Source organism: Vombatus ursinus, unplaced genomic scaffold (assembly GCF_900497805.2).
Source record: "Vombatus ursinus unplaced genomic scaffold, bare-nosed wombat genome assembly UNPS02014821.1, whole genome shotgun sequence".
Lineage (NCBI taxonomy): Eukaryota > Metazoa > Chordata > Mammalia > Diprotodontia > Vombatidae > Vombatus > Vombatus ursinus.
In genome coordinates this window covers 4,207,237-4,222,293 of record NW_020954599.1, presented here as the reverse complement: position 1 = coordinate 4,222,293, position 15,057 = coordinate 4,207,237, and the positions used below count along the sequence as shown (strand labels likewise).

Sequence of the window (15,057 nt, the reverse complement as noted above, 5' to 3'; positions counted from 1 at the left end):
GAGAGAGAGAGAGAGAGAGAGAGAGAGAGAGAGAGAGAGAGAGAGACTGTTTTTATGCTGGGAAAGCTCATTAATGCTGCTGAGTAGCCAGGGATAGGTAGGTAAAAGGGCATTGGAAATGAAGGGGGGGTATGGAGTGGAGCTGAGCACGACCTCTTTCCTTCCTTTAAAATTCTGTGCATGGCTGCTTCAGAATAGGTTCCATGAAGATGAGAGTCACTCAAATGTAAACGCCGGTTCATCTCTCCATTCTGATTGCTCCATTTCTCTCACCTCTTACCATGTGATTTGCATGTTCTACACAGGCCCATTATACTAGCAGCATCTGGGCATATGGAACTGCTGCTAATCCAAGTAAAACAATTTATCTTCCACCCCATTCCCTCCTCCCCTCAGTAAATAAATATAACCAGACTGGCTCACCACCTTGTATTTTGTTTATATCACATGTGTATTTCTTACAGACTCAATGAACAATATCTGTTGGGCACCCTGGTAGTTTCTTTCGGCAAATCGCCCCACGGAGGCCTAGAACCTTAGGGTTTAAAATAAACTTGTCTGTAGTGAAGGAGAAGGCTGCTGTAAATTATGTTATTTGGATAGTGGGGCAAAAGACTCATCACCACACAGGCATTTTCTTCCTCCCTAGGTGCCCTTCAACTCCAAATAAAAAGGTTCTTGTGTGAGTTAGACCGCATTGCCAATTTGCCAAGTATTTACTTATTCATTTATTTCTGCTGGGCTTTGAGTCTCAGAAAATAAAGATGGAGTGAAGATATGAATGACACTCCTGTAATCACTGCAGGAGGGCAAAGGGAAAGGCTTGAGTTCAGTACTACCAAATCCAATCTCTTAAGTCGGTTATGACCTCTTAATTTAAATAAAGGAACATCTCCACTATTCTCACGATTCTCAGCATGTTTATCATGTCAGCTGAAGTCAACTTGAACTGGGTTCTCCCTGGCACTTAAAACACTCCTTCCCCCAACAAAACTCCCCCGAAAGGTGTTTAAATGAAGGCAGTTATCTCTCATCAGCCTTGCCTTGTACTCTGGCAGGCACAGTGGGCATTCTAATTCAACATCAATACTCCCAAAATTGCTGAAGGCAGCTTTGAAGTTCCAGGTGACTTTTTTTTTTTTTTGCTCTTTTGGCTAATGTGACTAAAGAAAAACAACATAAAAGCTTTCTGGACCTAAAGAGGGAAGTGGGGAGATGAGGAAGATGTCACTGTAGTTCAAGTCTGACTGATGCTCAAGTCTCTCATTATTTTTTGTTGCCTTTCAGACCATATAATCACCATGTGAAAAAATGATAATGATGATCCTTAATGCCCTCAGTTCTAAAAAAAAAATAATCCTTTTTTCTTTACCAGCTTCCAATAAATGTATAAATATGACCTTCAGAGAGGGAGCTTCCACTCGTCTTCTTCGTCCAATGCATCTCTGAATTTCTGATAAATGCAGAAAGCACTCCCAATCCTCCAAAAACAAATGTAATCAGCTTTCACATCCTAGGAGATGTTCTACTGAGCAGCATTTGAGATAATGAAAAAAATGAAATTTGTCGGCACCAGAGAAGGTCAATGTGCCGCAGAGAATACATGCTCACAGGTTGTAGGTATAGTTTCTGAATGAAATGATGCAATTCCTTCTTTTATACTCTTAGCACAAATGACACTTCTAAAAATGGGCAGTGTGGCTCATTAGTTACGTTTTCGAACTCTGCCTGGAGAATAGGATGGATTTTTCTAGGAGCTGTGGACCCTGAAAATGATAACGCAGAGTACCTTCGCTGCAAAATTGATAGGGAGTATGGCTCCTATTTTAAATGTTTCCTATACATGTTAAATGTTCACACAACATAGTTCAATGAGAAGGCATTATGACTCTCCAGGATATATTTTAAAACCTAATTTTGATTATTTTATTTTAATTTGTGGAAGATAAATGCAAATTGCCAGCACTGAGAAAGGCAGATGAACAGGTTTAATAAAGAGAAATAAGAGGAAACAGTGAAAATAACCCAAGCTGTTTCCGTCATGATCAACGGTTTCCAAAGAGACATTTATAGATTCTCTGCCTCTGGGGAGCTGGCACTTAGCATTAAAAATACATGAATAACAAATGAGACTTCCTTGCTCCTTATGGCCACAATAATGCAAAAAATACCAAGATTCTTGTTAGGCTATAGGTAAATACGGCAACCAATATGCTGGAGAAACAATCAGCCTAATACTTTGGAAGGAACGATCAGAGCAGATTCATTTATTCTGCAAAATAAGAGCCAGGTACTTTGCTCCTTTCCTCCACATTTTCCATAAAGAAAATGAAAAAGCAAATTAAAATAAGAAGCACCCAAGAGAAACACACACATATGTGTGTGTGTATGTACACATGTATGTGTATACGTATATATACATACATATATACGGAGAGAGGAAAGAGGGGGAGAGAGAGACAGAGACAGAGATACAGACAGAAAAAAAGAGACAGCGCATAATTATGCCAATCTCACTTAAGGGAACGACACATCTGAGATACACATGTAAAAAAATTTACTATCATCAGCATATCATGTCAATTTCTTCCACTATCTTATACGTATTTTGTGAAATTCAAGGAACATAAATAGAACCGGCTGGGAGAATTAGACATAAAGACTATAGTTCCTCTGCACACATACATGCACTCTGACCACTCTGTGCATGAGATTTTCATGCTTCTTGGGGAACATCTAATTAAGATACATATATATATATGTATATAGTTGAATTTTTTTGTTATAACTCCATTACTTCCTCTTCCCTTCCCCCCTTAGAATAAAAGCAATAAAGTTAAAGAAACTGACACAAAAATAATATGTAATAATCTGTACCTACAGTCCCTCATCTTTCTACTCAGAGGGAAGTATATTCCAACATCAGTTCTCTGAAACCACAAGTAGATACCAAACATAACCTGAATTCTAGTCAGCCAATCAATCAAAGTGCATTTAAGTACCTATGATGTTGTTTTCATTTACCTTAGAGTAACCATTGTGGATACTTTTTCTTTGGTCCTGCTTTCTTCACTTTGCATTTGTTGATATACATTTTCCCACATTTCTCTAAATTCCTCTTATCTTATGGCAAGATAATATTCCATAGCATTCATATAATGTAATTTTTTTCCATCCACTCCCCAACTGATGAAGATCCATCTTGATTCAAGTATTTGCCACCACAAAAATGTGCTGCTCTGAATATTTTGGTATGTGTGGAACCTTACTTTCCATCATTTACATTCTTGAGGGGAGTATGTATTCAGTAGTGATAATGCTAGGTCAAAGGGCATGAACAATTTAGTCACTTTTGTAACCTATTTCCAAATTGCTCTCTGGAATGGTTGAACCATTTCACAGCTCCAGCAGCAATAGCGTAGTCTGCCTAATTGCCTATGGGAATAAACCTTCCAATATTGGTCATTTCTATCACTTTTTAGATTTGTCAAATTTGATAGGTGAAAAGGGAAACCCCAGCTATCCTTAATTTGCATTGCTATTGTTAGTGATTTGGAGCATTTTTTCATATAGTTATTGACTGTATTTCTCTTTTTTAAGCATTTAATTTTTAGACAGCTTGCAGATTAGCTACATATACACATTCCTATAGGTACTACAACAAACTCAAACTTCTTATTTTTTGCCAACCTGGCCCTAACCCATCTTTCAGTCTTATCTTCGACTACTCATACTCTGTCTGCTCCAGACAAACTGGAGCACTCTCATTACTGTGGTCTTCATGTCTGAACTCACACCATTTTCCATGTTCTCATGTTATCCATCTATATCCAATCTGTTGCCATACCTTATTAATTTTATCTCTATGACACTTCCCATATCCATTCCTTTCTCTCTACTCACACTAAAACCAGTTCAGGCTCCATCTAGATAACTTCTTGTCTAGACCATTGTAATAATCTTCTAATTTGTCTTCTTGCATTCAGTCTCTCCTCTTGCCCACCCCTTCTCCATAGAGCTACTAAATTGGTATTCCTAAAGTAGGAATGTGGCTGCGTCATTGCCTTGTTTTGTTTTGTTTTGTTTTGTTTTCAGCCAAAGACAAGGTTTATTAGAACATTCGTCACATTGGGCAGACTCTTAAGGAATCTGAGCAGTGGCTAGATTGTAAGATTCTGAGCACCTTAATGGAGGCCAGATGTACTTTATATACAGAAAGACTGTCGGAGGGATCTAGGAGTGGCCGAGTAGTTTGGGGTGACTGGAGGAGGGGTCTAAGGAGGATCTAGATGGGAGTGGCTACTAAGCTGGGGTGAACAGAACACCACGTGGCCAAGGGAGAACAGAGTCTGGAATCTTTGATGTCTCCCTATTATCTTCAGTATAAAATACACATTTGACTTTTGACATTTAAATACCTTCACAATCCGGATCCAGCCTACTTTCTTATGCTGATTGCATCAGTCCTGTCAGACTTGATGTTTCAGCCACATTGGCCTACCTACTATTTGTGTGCACATGACACATTCCATCTCCTTTGCATGAAGTGTATACTTGGAATGCATTCCTGTCCTACTTTCACTTGATAGAAACCTTTACTTTCTTCAAAGCTCAGCTCCGATGCCACTTGCTTACCAGGCCTAATCAGATCCACCTAGTTGTTTGTGCCACCCTCCCAAAGAATTTTGTACACATTTTGATTTTCCTTATCTCTGTACATTTTGTACACATCACTCCCCCAAGAGAAATGAACTTAAGGAAAAGGATATTTTGGTTTTGTACAATAACCAATACAGAGTAGATGCTTAATGTATATTGGATGGATGAATGAATGAATGAATGAAGGGGCCAAAGAAAATCCCCAAGTAAAGAACTCTCCAAGAAAATTTCAGGAAGGAGAAGAAGAAAGAGCATTGCAGTTGGAATCAAAGTTCTGTATTTGAATCCAGGTTTTTCCATTTACTACCAATTAGATCTCGGAGGAAGGCACAAGTTCTCTGAACTCCTGTTTTTTTTTTTTTCCCCTGTATGAGGCAATTGGACATTCTTCCTTGAAAGCCAATGAGCATTTTCACCTGGGGGCAACAGGGAAGGCTTCCTTACAGAGATGACACCATGCTGAACCATGAAGGAAGACAAGCATTTCATTTAACAGAGGAAAGGAAGGAGTGGATTCCAGGCATGGGGGATGGCCTGTGAAAATTCAGAAGTATATTGAACTCAGAGAATAGCTTATATAATTGGATGAATAAGAGCAATGTGAAATAAGATAGGTTGTTACCAGACTGTAGAGGATCTTAAAGGTTAGGCTAAGGAACTTACATTTTATCTCATAAGTAATAGGGAGCCAGGGAAGATTTTTGAGCAGGAGAGTAACATGGCTAGACCTTTTCATTTGGATGATCATGTTGGCAGCCATGTGAAAGATGTACTGGAGAGAGGAGATACTTGAAGAAAGGATGCCAGAAAACTAGTTAAGATGTTGTTAACATAATCTAAATGAAAGGAGATGAGAGTCTGAATTAGACTGGTAGCAACGTGGGCAGAGAAGGAAGAGAATGAGAGAATGACAAGGTTTTATAGAGATAAAATTAACAGGATATAGCAACTGATTACATGTTAGGGGAAAAGGTGGTAGATGATGGAAGAGTCAAAGAGTCCCTCAAGGTATGAAGAGCAAATAACCACTCTAGGCAAGTAAATTAACCCATTAGCTTCCTCTTATGTGGAATTGGGATAATAACAGTAACATTTAACTCCCAGAGATGTCGTTAGGAGAAAGTGAAGTTACGAATGTAAAACATTCTGATCACTTCCTAGCAGTTATTACTGTCATGTAAGAAGATGGTGACTTCAGTTCTGGACACACTGAGTTTGAGATGCTGGTAGAATGTGCCCGAGCATCAGCCCAGACATAGGGGACCGGAAGATCTCAGGGAAGAGACAAGAGCTGGAAATAGAGTTCTGGGTATCATCTGCATAAAGACATGGCTGAATTCATGGGAGCAAATAATATGACTAAATGAGAGGTAAGGCAAAGAGGGCTGAGAACAGCACTTTGTTTATTGAATTGAATTGAACTGAATTGACATCCTCATTTAGGGCATAGAAGATAAACATCGAGTTAGTAAAGAATATTCAGACAGAAGATGAAGCAGGAGGGGAGTGGTTTCATGGAAACCAGGGGAGGAGAAGGTATTCAGGAAGAGGAAGTCCAGAGGGCTAAATGTTGCAGAAAGCTTACAAATGAATAAGACAAAGAAAAAGTTGTTGACTACATGGTACAATCTAAGTGCGTACTCGGAAGGGAAGCCTTCCCTGACTCACCCTGACCCTATTTGTCCCTCTTTAGGTTTCTCATAGTTTCTCTCCTTACAGCATTCCTGAAATGCCCACAATATACCAGGACTGGTGCTGGGTGGGTGCTGGGGTTACAAAGGCACACAAATGAAACAGTTCCTATTGGCAAGGAGTTTACATTCTAATGAGTGCACAATTACTTTCTCTAATATATAGTCATTATTTATGCCCATCTATTTTATCTTAGTGTTTTGCAGTAGCCTTCTTGATATTCCAACATCTATCACAGCACCTGCTTAACAAATATTTTTGAATTAAATAGAGTAGAATGGATTGGAAAACAAACACACTAAAAATCACTGTTGACTTGATTAGTTACTTACCTTTAGCGCATCCTGTGTGTCATCTAGACAGTAGACTCGCATGCTGTATTCCAAAGATGAACAAGACAGCGGCCCAAAGATGGCTAGTTTTAGGCGCTTTGCTGCTGCTTTGGTGGTGGACTGCCCAACCAAGGCGTATGTGCTCAGTGTCTCTGTGAGGATGTGGCAAGCTTCTAGGTCCAGCTGAATGTAGCATGGGGTGGTGAAATTTTCTTCTCCAACCACTACCACATCCTGAGGGAGAATGAGAAAGCAGGCACAGCTGAGGAAAATACTGCAAACTCATGGAGTAGTACTGATCTGAGCAGTTAGGAAGTCCATATTCTAGTTTTCCTTTGGCTATGGGAGTCAGAGAAAAGTTGCAATATACTTTGTTTACCTGGACCTGACCTCTTTGTACTGGAAAGACAGATATAAAATGATGCCGTCCTGGTGCCCAAGGAGTTTAGGGGAGAAAACACATATAGACGAGTAGTGTCCAGGGAACTGATTATTAGTGCGGGTTCGGGGGGGGGGGACACCCACCCATTACCAGACAGATTACAAAGTATTTGAGCTAGGTAGGCCCAGATTTCCAGCTGGATGGCCAGATGAAGTACAAAGTATGGCCTGAGGCCAGTTAGATATAGAGGGTTAGGGGAGTTTTCACTTACTTAACCACCCACTAATCAATCAGAATAGCTCAATGCAGGCTATGGTACATAGACAGCATCGTGTGTGTATATATATACATATATAATATATGTATGTATATACATATATATACACATACACATACATACATATATACCTGTACATGTGTATATGTATTTTCACATATACACACGTTTATAAAATTAACAAAAAACCTGACAAAATAATAGGTTAATTATTTCCACCATGATTGATTTTTGAAACAGTCTTCCAGAGCCTGAGTCATTTTTAAAGTTTCTTGTTTCTTCATGAGAAGTACTATTAGTATATGGCATTGTTATGAGTTGAATATATTTGTGCAAGAGCTAGGATTTTGAAAAACAGCAGATATTGTCCAATACTTCCTTTTCTCCAACACACACACACACACGCACACTCACACACACAGAGTGTCTAAAACTCCATATTGCCCTTCCCAAATAATCCTGCCAACAGGACTGTAGGGGAAATGGTATATGTCAAAACTGCATGCTTTTAAACCACCTTCCATATGCTCAGAGGGATAAAGGCTCTCAATTAATTCCCCATCTGACACTTCAGACTCTGCACGTGGTGCAAGGTCTTTCAAATTACCTGGAGAAAAATGGAAAATAATGGAGGAGATATATTGTAAAAGCAGCTGGGAGCAGGACCAGGCTCTGCAAATTCTGTTTTAATCTCAACTGCCTTAAGCTGCATAGCAGATGATCTGTACGAGGCTTGGAGGCTAAGAACTGGGATCCATCAGTTTTTAAAAATTTTTTTTTATTAGTAAACAGGTTCAGGCTCCATGACTGGAGAGAGGCACAGAAGAAACAGCCACCTCAGGTGGCTATCTGCTGGTTGGGCCATGAACATTTGTGTGGCTTTTGGCAAGGGTTAGACGCTAATGGCAATAGAACCATCTGTTGGGGAGCTGTTCCAAAAGAGAAAGGAGTGTGTTTATTTATTTATTTCTTCATTTAGATATTTATAATTTACATCGCACACATTTCTAAAAAGGATTGGAAAGTTCTTAGTCGGTATCACAGAGCTCAGTTATGAAGGTAATGATTGCTGTTGTCGTTTTTTCTTTTCCCCCACAACAGTTAAATGACCCTTGCATTTTATTCTATAATGCATTCGATAGTACATCTTTATTCCAAAGATTTATTCTATAACACAGTCAAACAAGCTTTTCCTTGTTTTCTACCTCTGGCTTGTATGAGCCAGCCCACAATATGGAGTATAATGTACACTAATTTTCATCTCCCACCATCTTTTTCATTCAGGCTACACTCACTCTTTCTCTCTATAGGACTCATTTCCTTTCAATATGCCTCTACCTGGTGATATTGGGGTTCTCCCAGATGGAGTGTGGCTGTATAATCAATACTCTTGGGGTCTTAAGGGGTAACTCTTGTGTGGGGATAATCACTCCTACTAATACCATAGTCCATCAGCTCTTACTGATATACTTTCCATTAACAGATCGGCCACCAATACAAATCAACATTAACCAAAGCATTTACTGAGAATGGAAAGCAACTATATACCATTTATATTCCATCTATAAACCTGGACCCACTCTCCCACAAATGCACATGGTGTCCATAGGGAGTATGGAAACACAAGTTAGTAGTCCCCCCCACAGATGTAATGAATATATTTATCAAAATCAACTCACAACTCTAAAACTATAAAATTTGTTATCTTTCTTCTGTTTCAGAAACAAAAGTTCCTCGGTAAGCACAGCTTCCATGTGAACACATGCCTCCATTGCTAAGTTTAGCTGATCCACCTTGTATTAAACTGACACCTCACCAGACAGAGCATCTCACTGGATAAGTCAATATGCTGAACTGCTCAGATGCTTCACCTCTATGCTGTTCCATTGCTTATCTAGCCTTTCTCCTCAACAGCAACTGTAGTATCCATCACTTCTGGCTTTAGGCTTAGGTGACACCTTCAGCTGAAATAATGTTAAACTATCACAGAAAAAAGCAGTAACTTTTCTTGTAATATTGATTTAAAAAAAAAAGCTCTACTCTTTTTAGCAAGATTTTTCTCGTTTTCTACCTCTCAGAAAAAATTGGTACACTGCAGAGAAATGTCTTTTATCTTCTCTTCTACCTTCTTTTCTATTCTCAGCAACAAGTGGTACCAGAGAGCAAAGTATATTCTCTCCAATCCTTATTAGAAGCCAATCATATCCATAAAATGCACAACCACCCTGTTTTATGCAAATTAGCCACTGCTGTCTCAGATCACTCAACCTGTGTTATCTTCAGAACATTCAGCAATGACTTTTCCTAGACTACAGTGAAAGTGGATTGTATTGCTGGATTTTGCTTCTTCCTCATCTCTGCCACTGAGGCTTCTATCTCTTTTCAAGGTTCAGATCACTTAGCATCTCTTCCATGAGGTATTTACTCATTCTTCTGTCCTTACCCTCTCACACACAATGCTCTGTCACTCCTTAAATTATCCTGCAATTATACATACTGCATTTCCTTAGTAGAATGCAATGTCCTTGAGGTTAGGGAGCATTTTAGTTATCCTTGCATCTCCAAAATTTAGCACAGTACCTTGGACAGAGTGGGCGTTTAGTAATTATTGAACATCATAAAAAAATCAATGCATGGTTCATACAGAAAGGTACATATTTAATCCAAGCATAAATATTGGGAAGCAAGAGTGAGAGTAAGACTTTCTGGTGACCTTACTCTTTAAATAATGCCTGAATTTGAAGACTCCAGGGAGGGAGAGGAGATGAGAAAGAATAAACTTTCTATTCTTCCTGTCTCCTCCTAGCCAAAAGGGTGTTTGGGAAGGAATGATAGTATTTTAAGAACTTAAGCAGAGGAGTCACACCTCAGGATGCTACTAGAGAGAACATGTATTCTACATAAAGCCTAGAGGTCACCTAGTCAGGAAGCAAAGTGTGAAGACTTCAGTCTCTTTTTCTGTAGCTTCTCATTCCAACTCTCTTGCTCTCATTCCCTTTGGCCAGCCCAGGAAGAGTGGACTGAAGCCCGAAGTTCACCTGGGCATGCTGGATTCCTTGGCCTGTGTTCCTAGCCACCCTAGAATGTGGGTGCATTCAAAAGCTGTACTGCCTTGACTTGAGGAGGCTCAGTGAAACCCAATCATAGTTTATATTTGATCTGAAGTACAAGAGGGAACAATTGGATTTTATGGAGGAGGGGAATTACACAGGCAGGCGTGTGCTTTAGAAAAATCACTTTAGCAGCTGTGTGAAGGATGGATTAGAGTTGACTGGGACTTTAGGCAGGGAGGCAAATTATGAGGTTATTGCAATAGACCAGGAGAGAGGTTATTAGGGCCTGAACTAGGGCAGTGGCCATGGGAGCAAAGACAAGGGGATGGATCCAAGAGATGTTTTGGTGGCAGAAATTATAATATTTGGCAACTGATTGTATATTTAAAGTCAGGGAGAGTGAAGAATCAAGGATAAGATCAAGGCTGTGATGCTGGGTGTCTGGAATGATAGTAGCATACTCTATAGAAAAAGGGAAATCAAGAATGGACTTGAGATTTGGGTAAAAGAAGAGGACTCTTGTGGGCATGCTGAGTTTGAGATGCCCATGGGACGTCTATTTGTAATGTCCAATTGGTAATTGGACACAATTGGAGCCCAGGAGAGACACTAGGGCTGATTATATAGAACTAGTAGTCATTTGCATAAAGATGATAATTAAATTAAGAGGACCTGATAAGATCACACATCGGGGACAGATACATTATACAGTAGAGATGGGAGACTTCAATTATCCAGATATCTGCTGCAGCACTTTCTCATTGCAATAGCAGAGTGGCTAATCACTTCTTGACTTATTTTAATGGTAATTTCAACCTTCAAAGGGTGGAAGAACCAATAAAAGGAAATTCTGTCCTGTATTTGATCCTCAATAATAGAGAGAACTATGATGGAAACTTTTAAGGGAAAACTACCACTTATTTTTAGAGTTTGTGAGAGACAAGAAAAAGGAGACATGCAGCCTAGATTTGAGAGAGTAAATTTCAAAGGGTACCAAGGATGGAAAAATAGGGTCCTGTGGACCAAAACTCTACAGGGGAAGTCAGGCCAGGAGGGATGGGGAAGTCTCAAGAATGAAATTCTGAAGATAAAAAGGGAAATAATTCTGATGGGGAGGAAAAAGAGTATTTGTCTCAAGAGTCCATGGTGGATGCAAAAGGAACTCATGAACCACCTTAGATTTGCAAAAGAAAAAAATAGATATATACACACATATGTATATACATATACATGCACATGCATATATATATACACACATATTTCTAAAAGAACTGGGGAGAGTGATTACTTGAGCCACTGTTAGCGATATTTAAAAGCTTAAGGACAACGGAAGAGATACTGGTAGAGGTCAGGTGTTTTCCTGTTTATCAGAAAAAGGGGGAAAAATAGTTCACAAACAGTAGGCCAGGATGCTTGACTTCAATTCTGTGGAAAATTCTAGATGAGATCTTTAAAGAAATGGTTAGTGAAAATCTAGAAAATGAGAAAAACAGGTCAGGACTGACTAACCTTTCCTTTTTTAATAGGGTATAGATATAGCTTATATAGGACTTTGCAAAGTGTTTGATAATACCTTATATTATTCTTTTTTTTTAAGGCAATTGGGGTTAAGTGACTTGCCCAATGTCACACAGCTGGTAAGTGTCAAATGCCTGGTTTGAGATCCGATTTGAACTCAGGTCCTCCTGACTCCAGGGCCAGTGCTCTCTCCACTGTGCCACCTAGCTGCCCCTATCTCATGCTATTCTTGCAGAAATTCGAACTGCACAATAATAGAAAGATGTATTTGCAGCTGGTTGAATGGGAAGACTCTGGAATAGTTGTTGATGGTTCGTAAGGAGGCTGCTGGTGAAGTATCCTGGACAGCCGGGGCTTACGTTCACTTCGCATGTGCTTGGCCTGAGCTGTTTTTGGTTTTGCTACTTATTTAGTTTTTAGTAATGACTCGGACAAGGGGACAGGTGGCTTGTATGTTCTGATGGCACAAAGCCGTAGGGGATAGTTAAAATGCTGGAGGAGAACGTCAGGATCCAAAAGATCTTATCAGGTTAGACCACGAGACTGAATCTAGCAAGATCAAATTCAATAGAGATAAATGTTAAATCTTGCTCTGGGGTACCAAAAGTCAGTTTCAGAAGTACTGGAGGGGAAGGCAGCAATTTGTTTGAAAAAGATCTGGGGGTTCTAGCTGCGTGTAAATTCAGTACGATGCAGCAGTGTGATGTAAGTAAAAACAAACAAGCAAACAGAAAACCAACCAACCCACCAAGCCAAGCTGTGTTCTTGTGCTGTGGGTTTAGAGAGGCCACGTTTCTAAGAATGAAGAGGGGATTTACCTGCAATATTCAGTAGACGTCCGCTCTGCTCTATAGCCGAGGTGTCAAACTCCAATAGAAATAGGGGCCACTAAACCTTTATAAGAATCCCTGGGGGACATATCCTGACTCTGAAAATCACCTATTATAATCGTCTATTTTCTATTTTTTAAAATTTATTTTGTTAAATATTTCCCGATCACATTTTAATGTGATTCGGGTTGTGTATGTTTGGTTCCTCTGACTTAGTGAAGAGAGAGCCAGATTTGAAACCCAAAAGACCTGGATTCAGGTCCTGCTTCTGACACACACTGGCTGTGTGACTCTGGACAAGTAAATCCTAGTGCTCTGGCCAACTCTTTAGGAATATAAATTGCATAAGGTGCTGCCCTACATTGGTGGAGAGAATTTCCTCACCTATACCAAGGAAATCTAATTCTTATCCTCTATGTTATTAAAACTACTATTAAAATGTAAAAAATTTCCATTATTAATCTAAAAGAATGTTTCTGGTATAAATTAAGTGGAGATCATGTGAGATATTCGAAAAGCACTTAGCATGGAACCTGGCACATAATAGGCATTTACTTGTAGGCTTGTCTCTTCCTTTCCTTCTCCTTTCTTCCTTAAATATTTAGAATAAAGCTCAAAACTTAGCATGTTAAAAGTCACTCAAGAAAATTTGGGTACCAGGGATTCTCTGTTACATCCATTTCTGTTTTCAGTTTCCCCTTCTCAGTATGGCACCATAAGCTATCCCTCTCTTTTGAAAATGGATTTCAGGATTGATACTTTCAAAGTGTTCCAAGTTTTTGCATTATTTTTCTCCTGTAATTTCTTTCTTCTATTCATATATAAATGCATCATAAGTAATGCAAGGATAACTTTGTGTCATGTGATATTCAGGCCAGAGGGAATGAGTCTTAGATCTCCATAATCTCTCGGCCTGTGACTCAGCTAATGCCTGACCTCAAAGAGAGTTGCATTACCCTCACCAAGTAGAATAAAAAATGACAACTTTGTGAGACCACTAGCAAAGGTATCACTCATCATCCTTCCTATTGAAAAATGCTAAGAAGGCAATTTACCTCCCAGGGCCCCAGGCCTAATGTCAAAAAGGATGGACAGGATAGGCCAATGATGCAATACCCTGTCCATTCAGACTGGGGCGAGGCATAAGTAACATGTCATTTCAGAACAAAATTTTTCTTTCAAGTAAATCTTCCCTTTTTGGCCTTTCCCCAGGCGCTCCCTGAGAACTTTATTCTTCTGTGCATACGGAGAAGCTCTCAGGGGTCAGTCAGAACTCACCTCCCAGTGTCCCTGTGGGGTCTGAGTTTTCAGCTGGATCTTCCAGTCCTCCGTTTCAGGCTCTGCACAGTGATGCATGCTAAGAATAACAGGTCGAGTCAGCAGGGCTCCAGGCGGCCCACAACTCACCACTGGGGTCAAAAGAGTCTGACTGTCTTCTACTGGGGGCCTGGTGGGACAGAAGAAATATGCATAAAAGGAAGGAAATGCAAAAAGAAGACATCTTTTCTTGGCACTCTTGCATGTGCAACAACACAATTCAAGCTTTTCCTTTTTTTTCCCTTTTGGTGAAAATCCTACCCTGTCCCAGTTTGCATCAATTTGAACCAACTATGGGTAAGATAGTCAGCTAGCATTGATTAGGCTTCTACTATGTGCCAGGCATTGTGCTAAGCATTTAGGACAGAAAGAAAGGCAAAAGATGAAACAAAAAAGAAAAACAAAACAAAATAAACAGCAACAAAACTCTACCAGTTCCTGCTCTCAAGGAACTCACAGTTTAATGAGAGAAAGTGAAAATAGTACTACTCTGAGACATAGGAGAGGCAGGGCCAAGGTCCACTTCTGCAACTAAGGGACATTGGGCTAGTAGTCACTTATCTTCTTGGGGCACAGACGTCCTTATATGTTAAGTGAGGAGGTTGGAATGGTTGACCTTTTCCAGTTCTGATGATTTGTGATTAATGATAATAATAATAGCATTTATGTAGTGTCTACTATGCTCCAAGCCCTGCGCTAAGTGCTTTACAAATATCTCATTTGATTCTTAAAACAGTCTTGTGAGGTACAGCGTTTATTACCCCTTTCTAACAGTGGAAGAAACTGAGGCAGACAGAGGTCACACATCTAGTAAGTAGCTGAAGCCAATCTAAACTCAGGTCTTCTTGCCTCTAGGCCCAGAGCTCTAAACCACTGTACCACCTGCCTACCTATATGATGAGGTTGAAAGTCTCTATGAAAAGATGTATTTTTGACAAAGTGCTGGTTCTTTATGGGAAGTATATGTTTCTCAGGACCTTTTTAACCCCCCTTGTCC

At 39.7% G+C, this 15,057-nt stretch overlaps 1 protein-coding gene across 1 annotated transcript in view; it reads right to left on the bottom strand.

Moving 5' to 3' along the window:
* The window catches only part of UNC5C (unc-5 netrin receptor C), a 391,452-nt gene that overhangs the window by 29,245 nt on the left and 347,150 nt on the right, over positions 1-15,057 (bottom strand). The window contains exons 11-12 of the mRNA XM_027837574.1: positions 14,022-14,190; positions 6,684-6,917 (exon numbers count right to left, since the gene is read on the bottom strand). Coding sequence (XP_027693375.1) covers positions 6,684-6,917; positions 14,022-14,190 — 403 coding nt within the window. The remainder of the gene's footprint in view (positions 1-6,683; positions 6,918-14,021; positions 14,191-15,057) is intronic.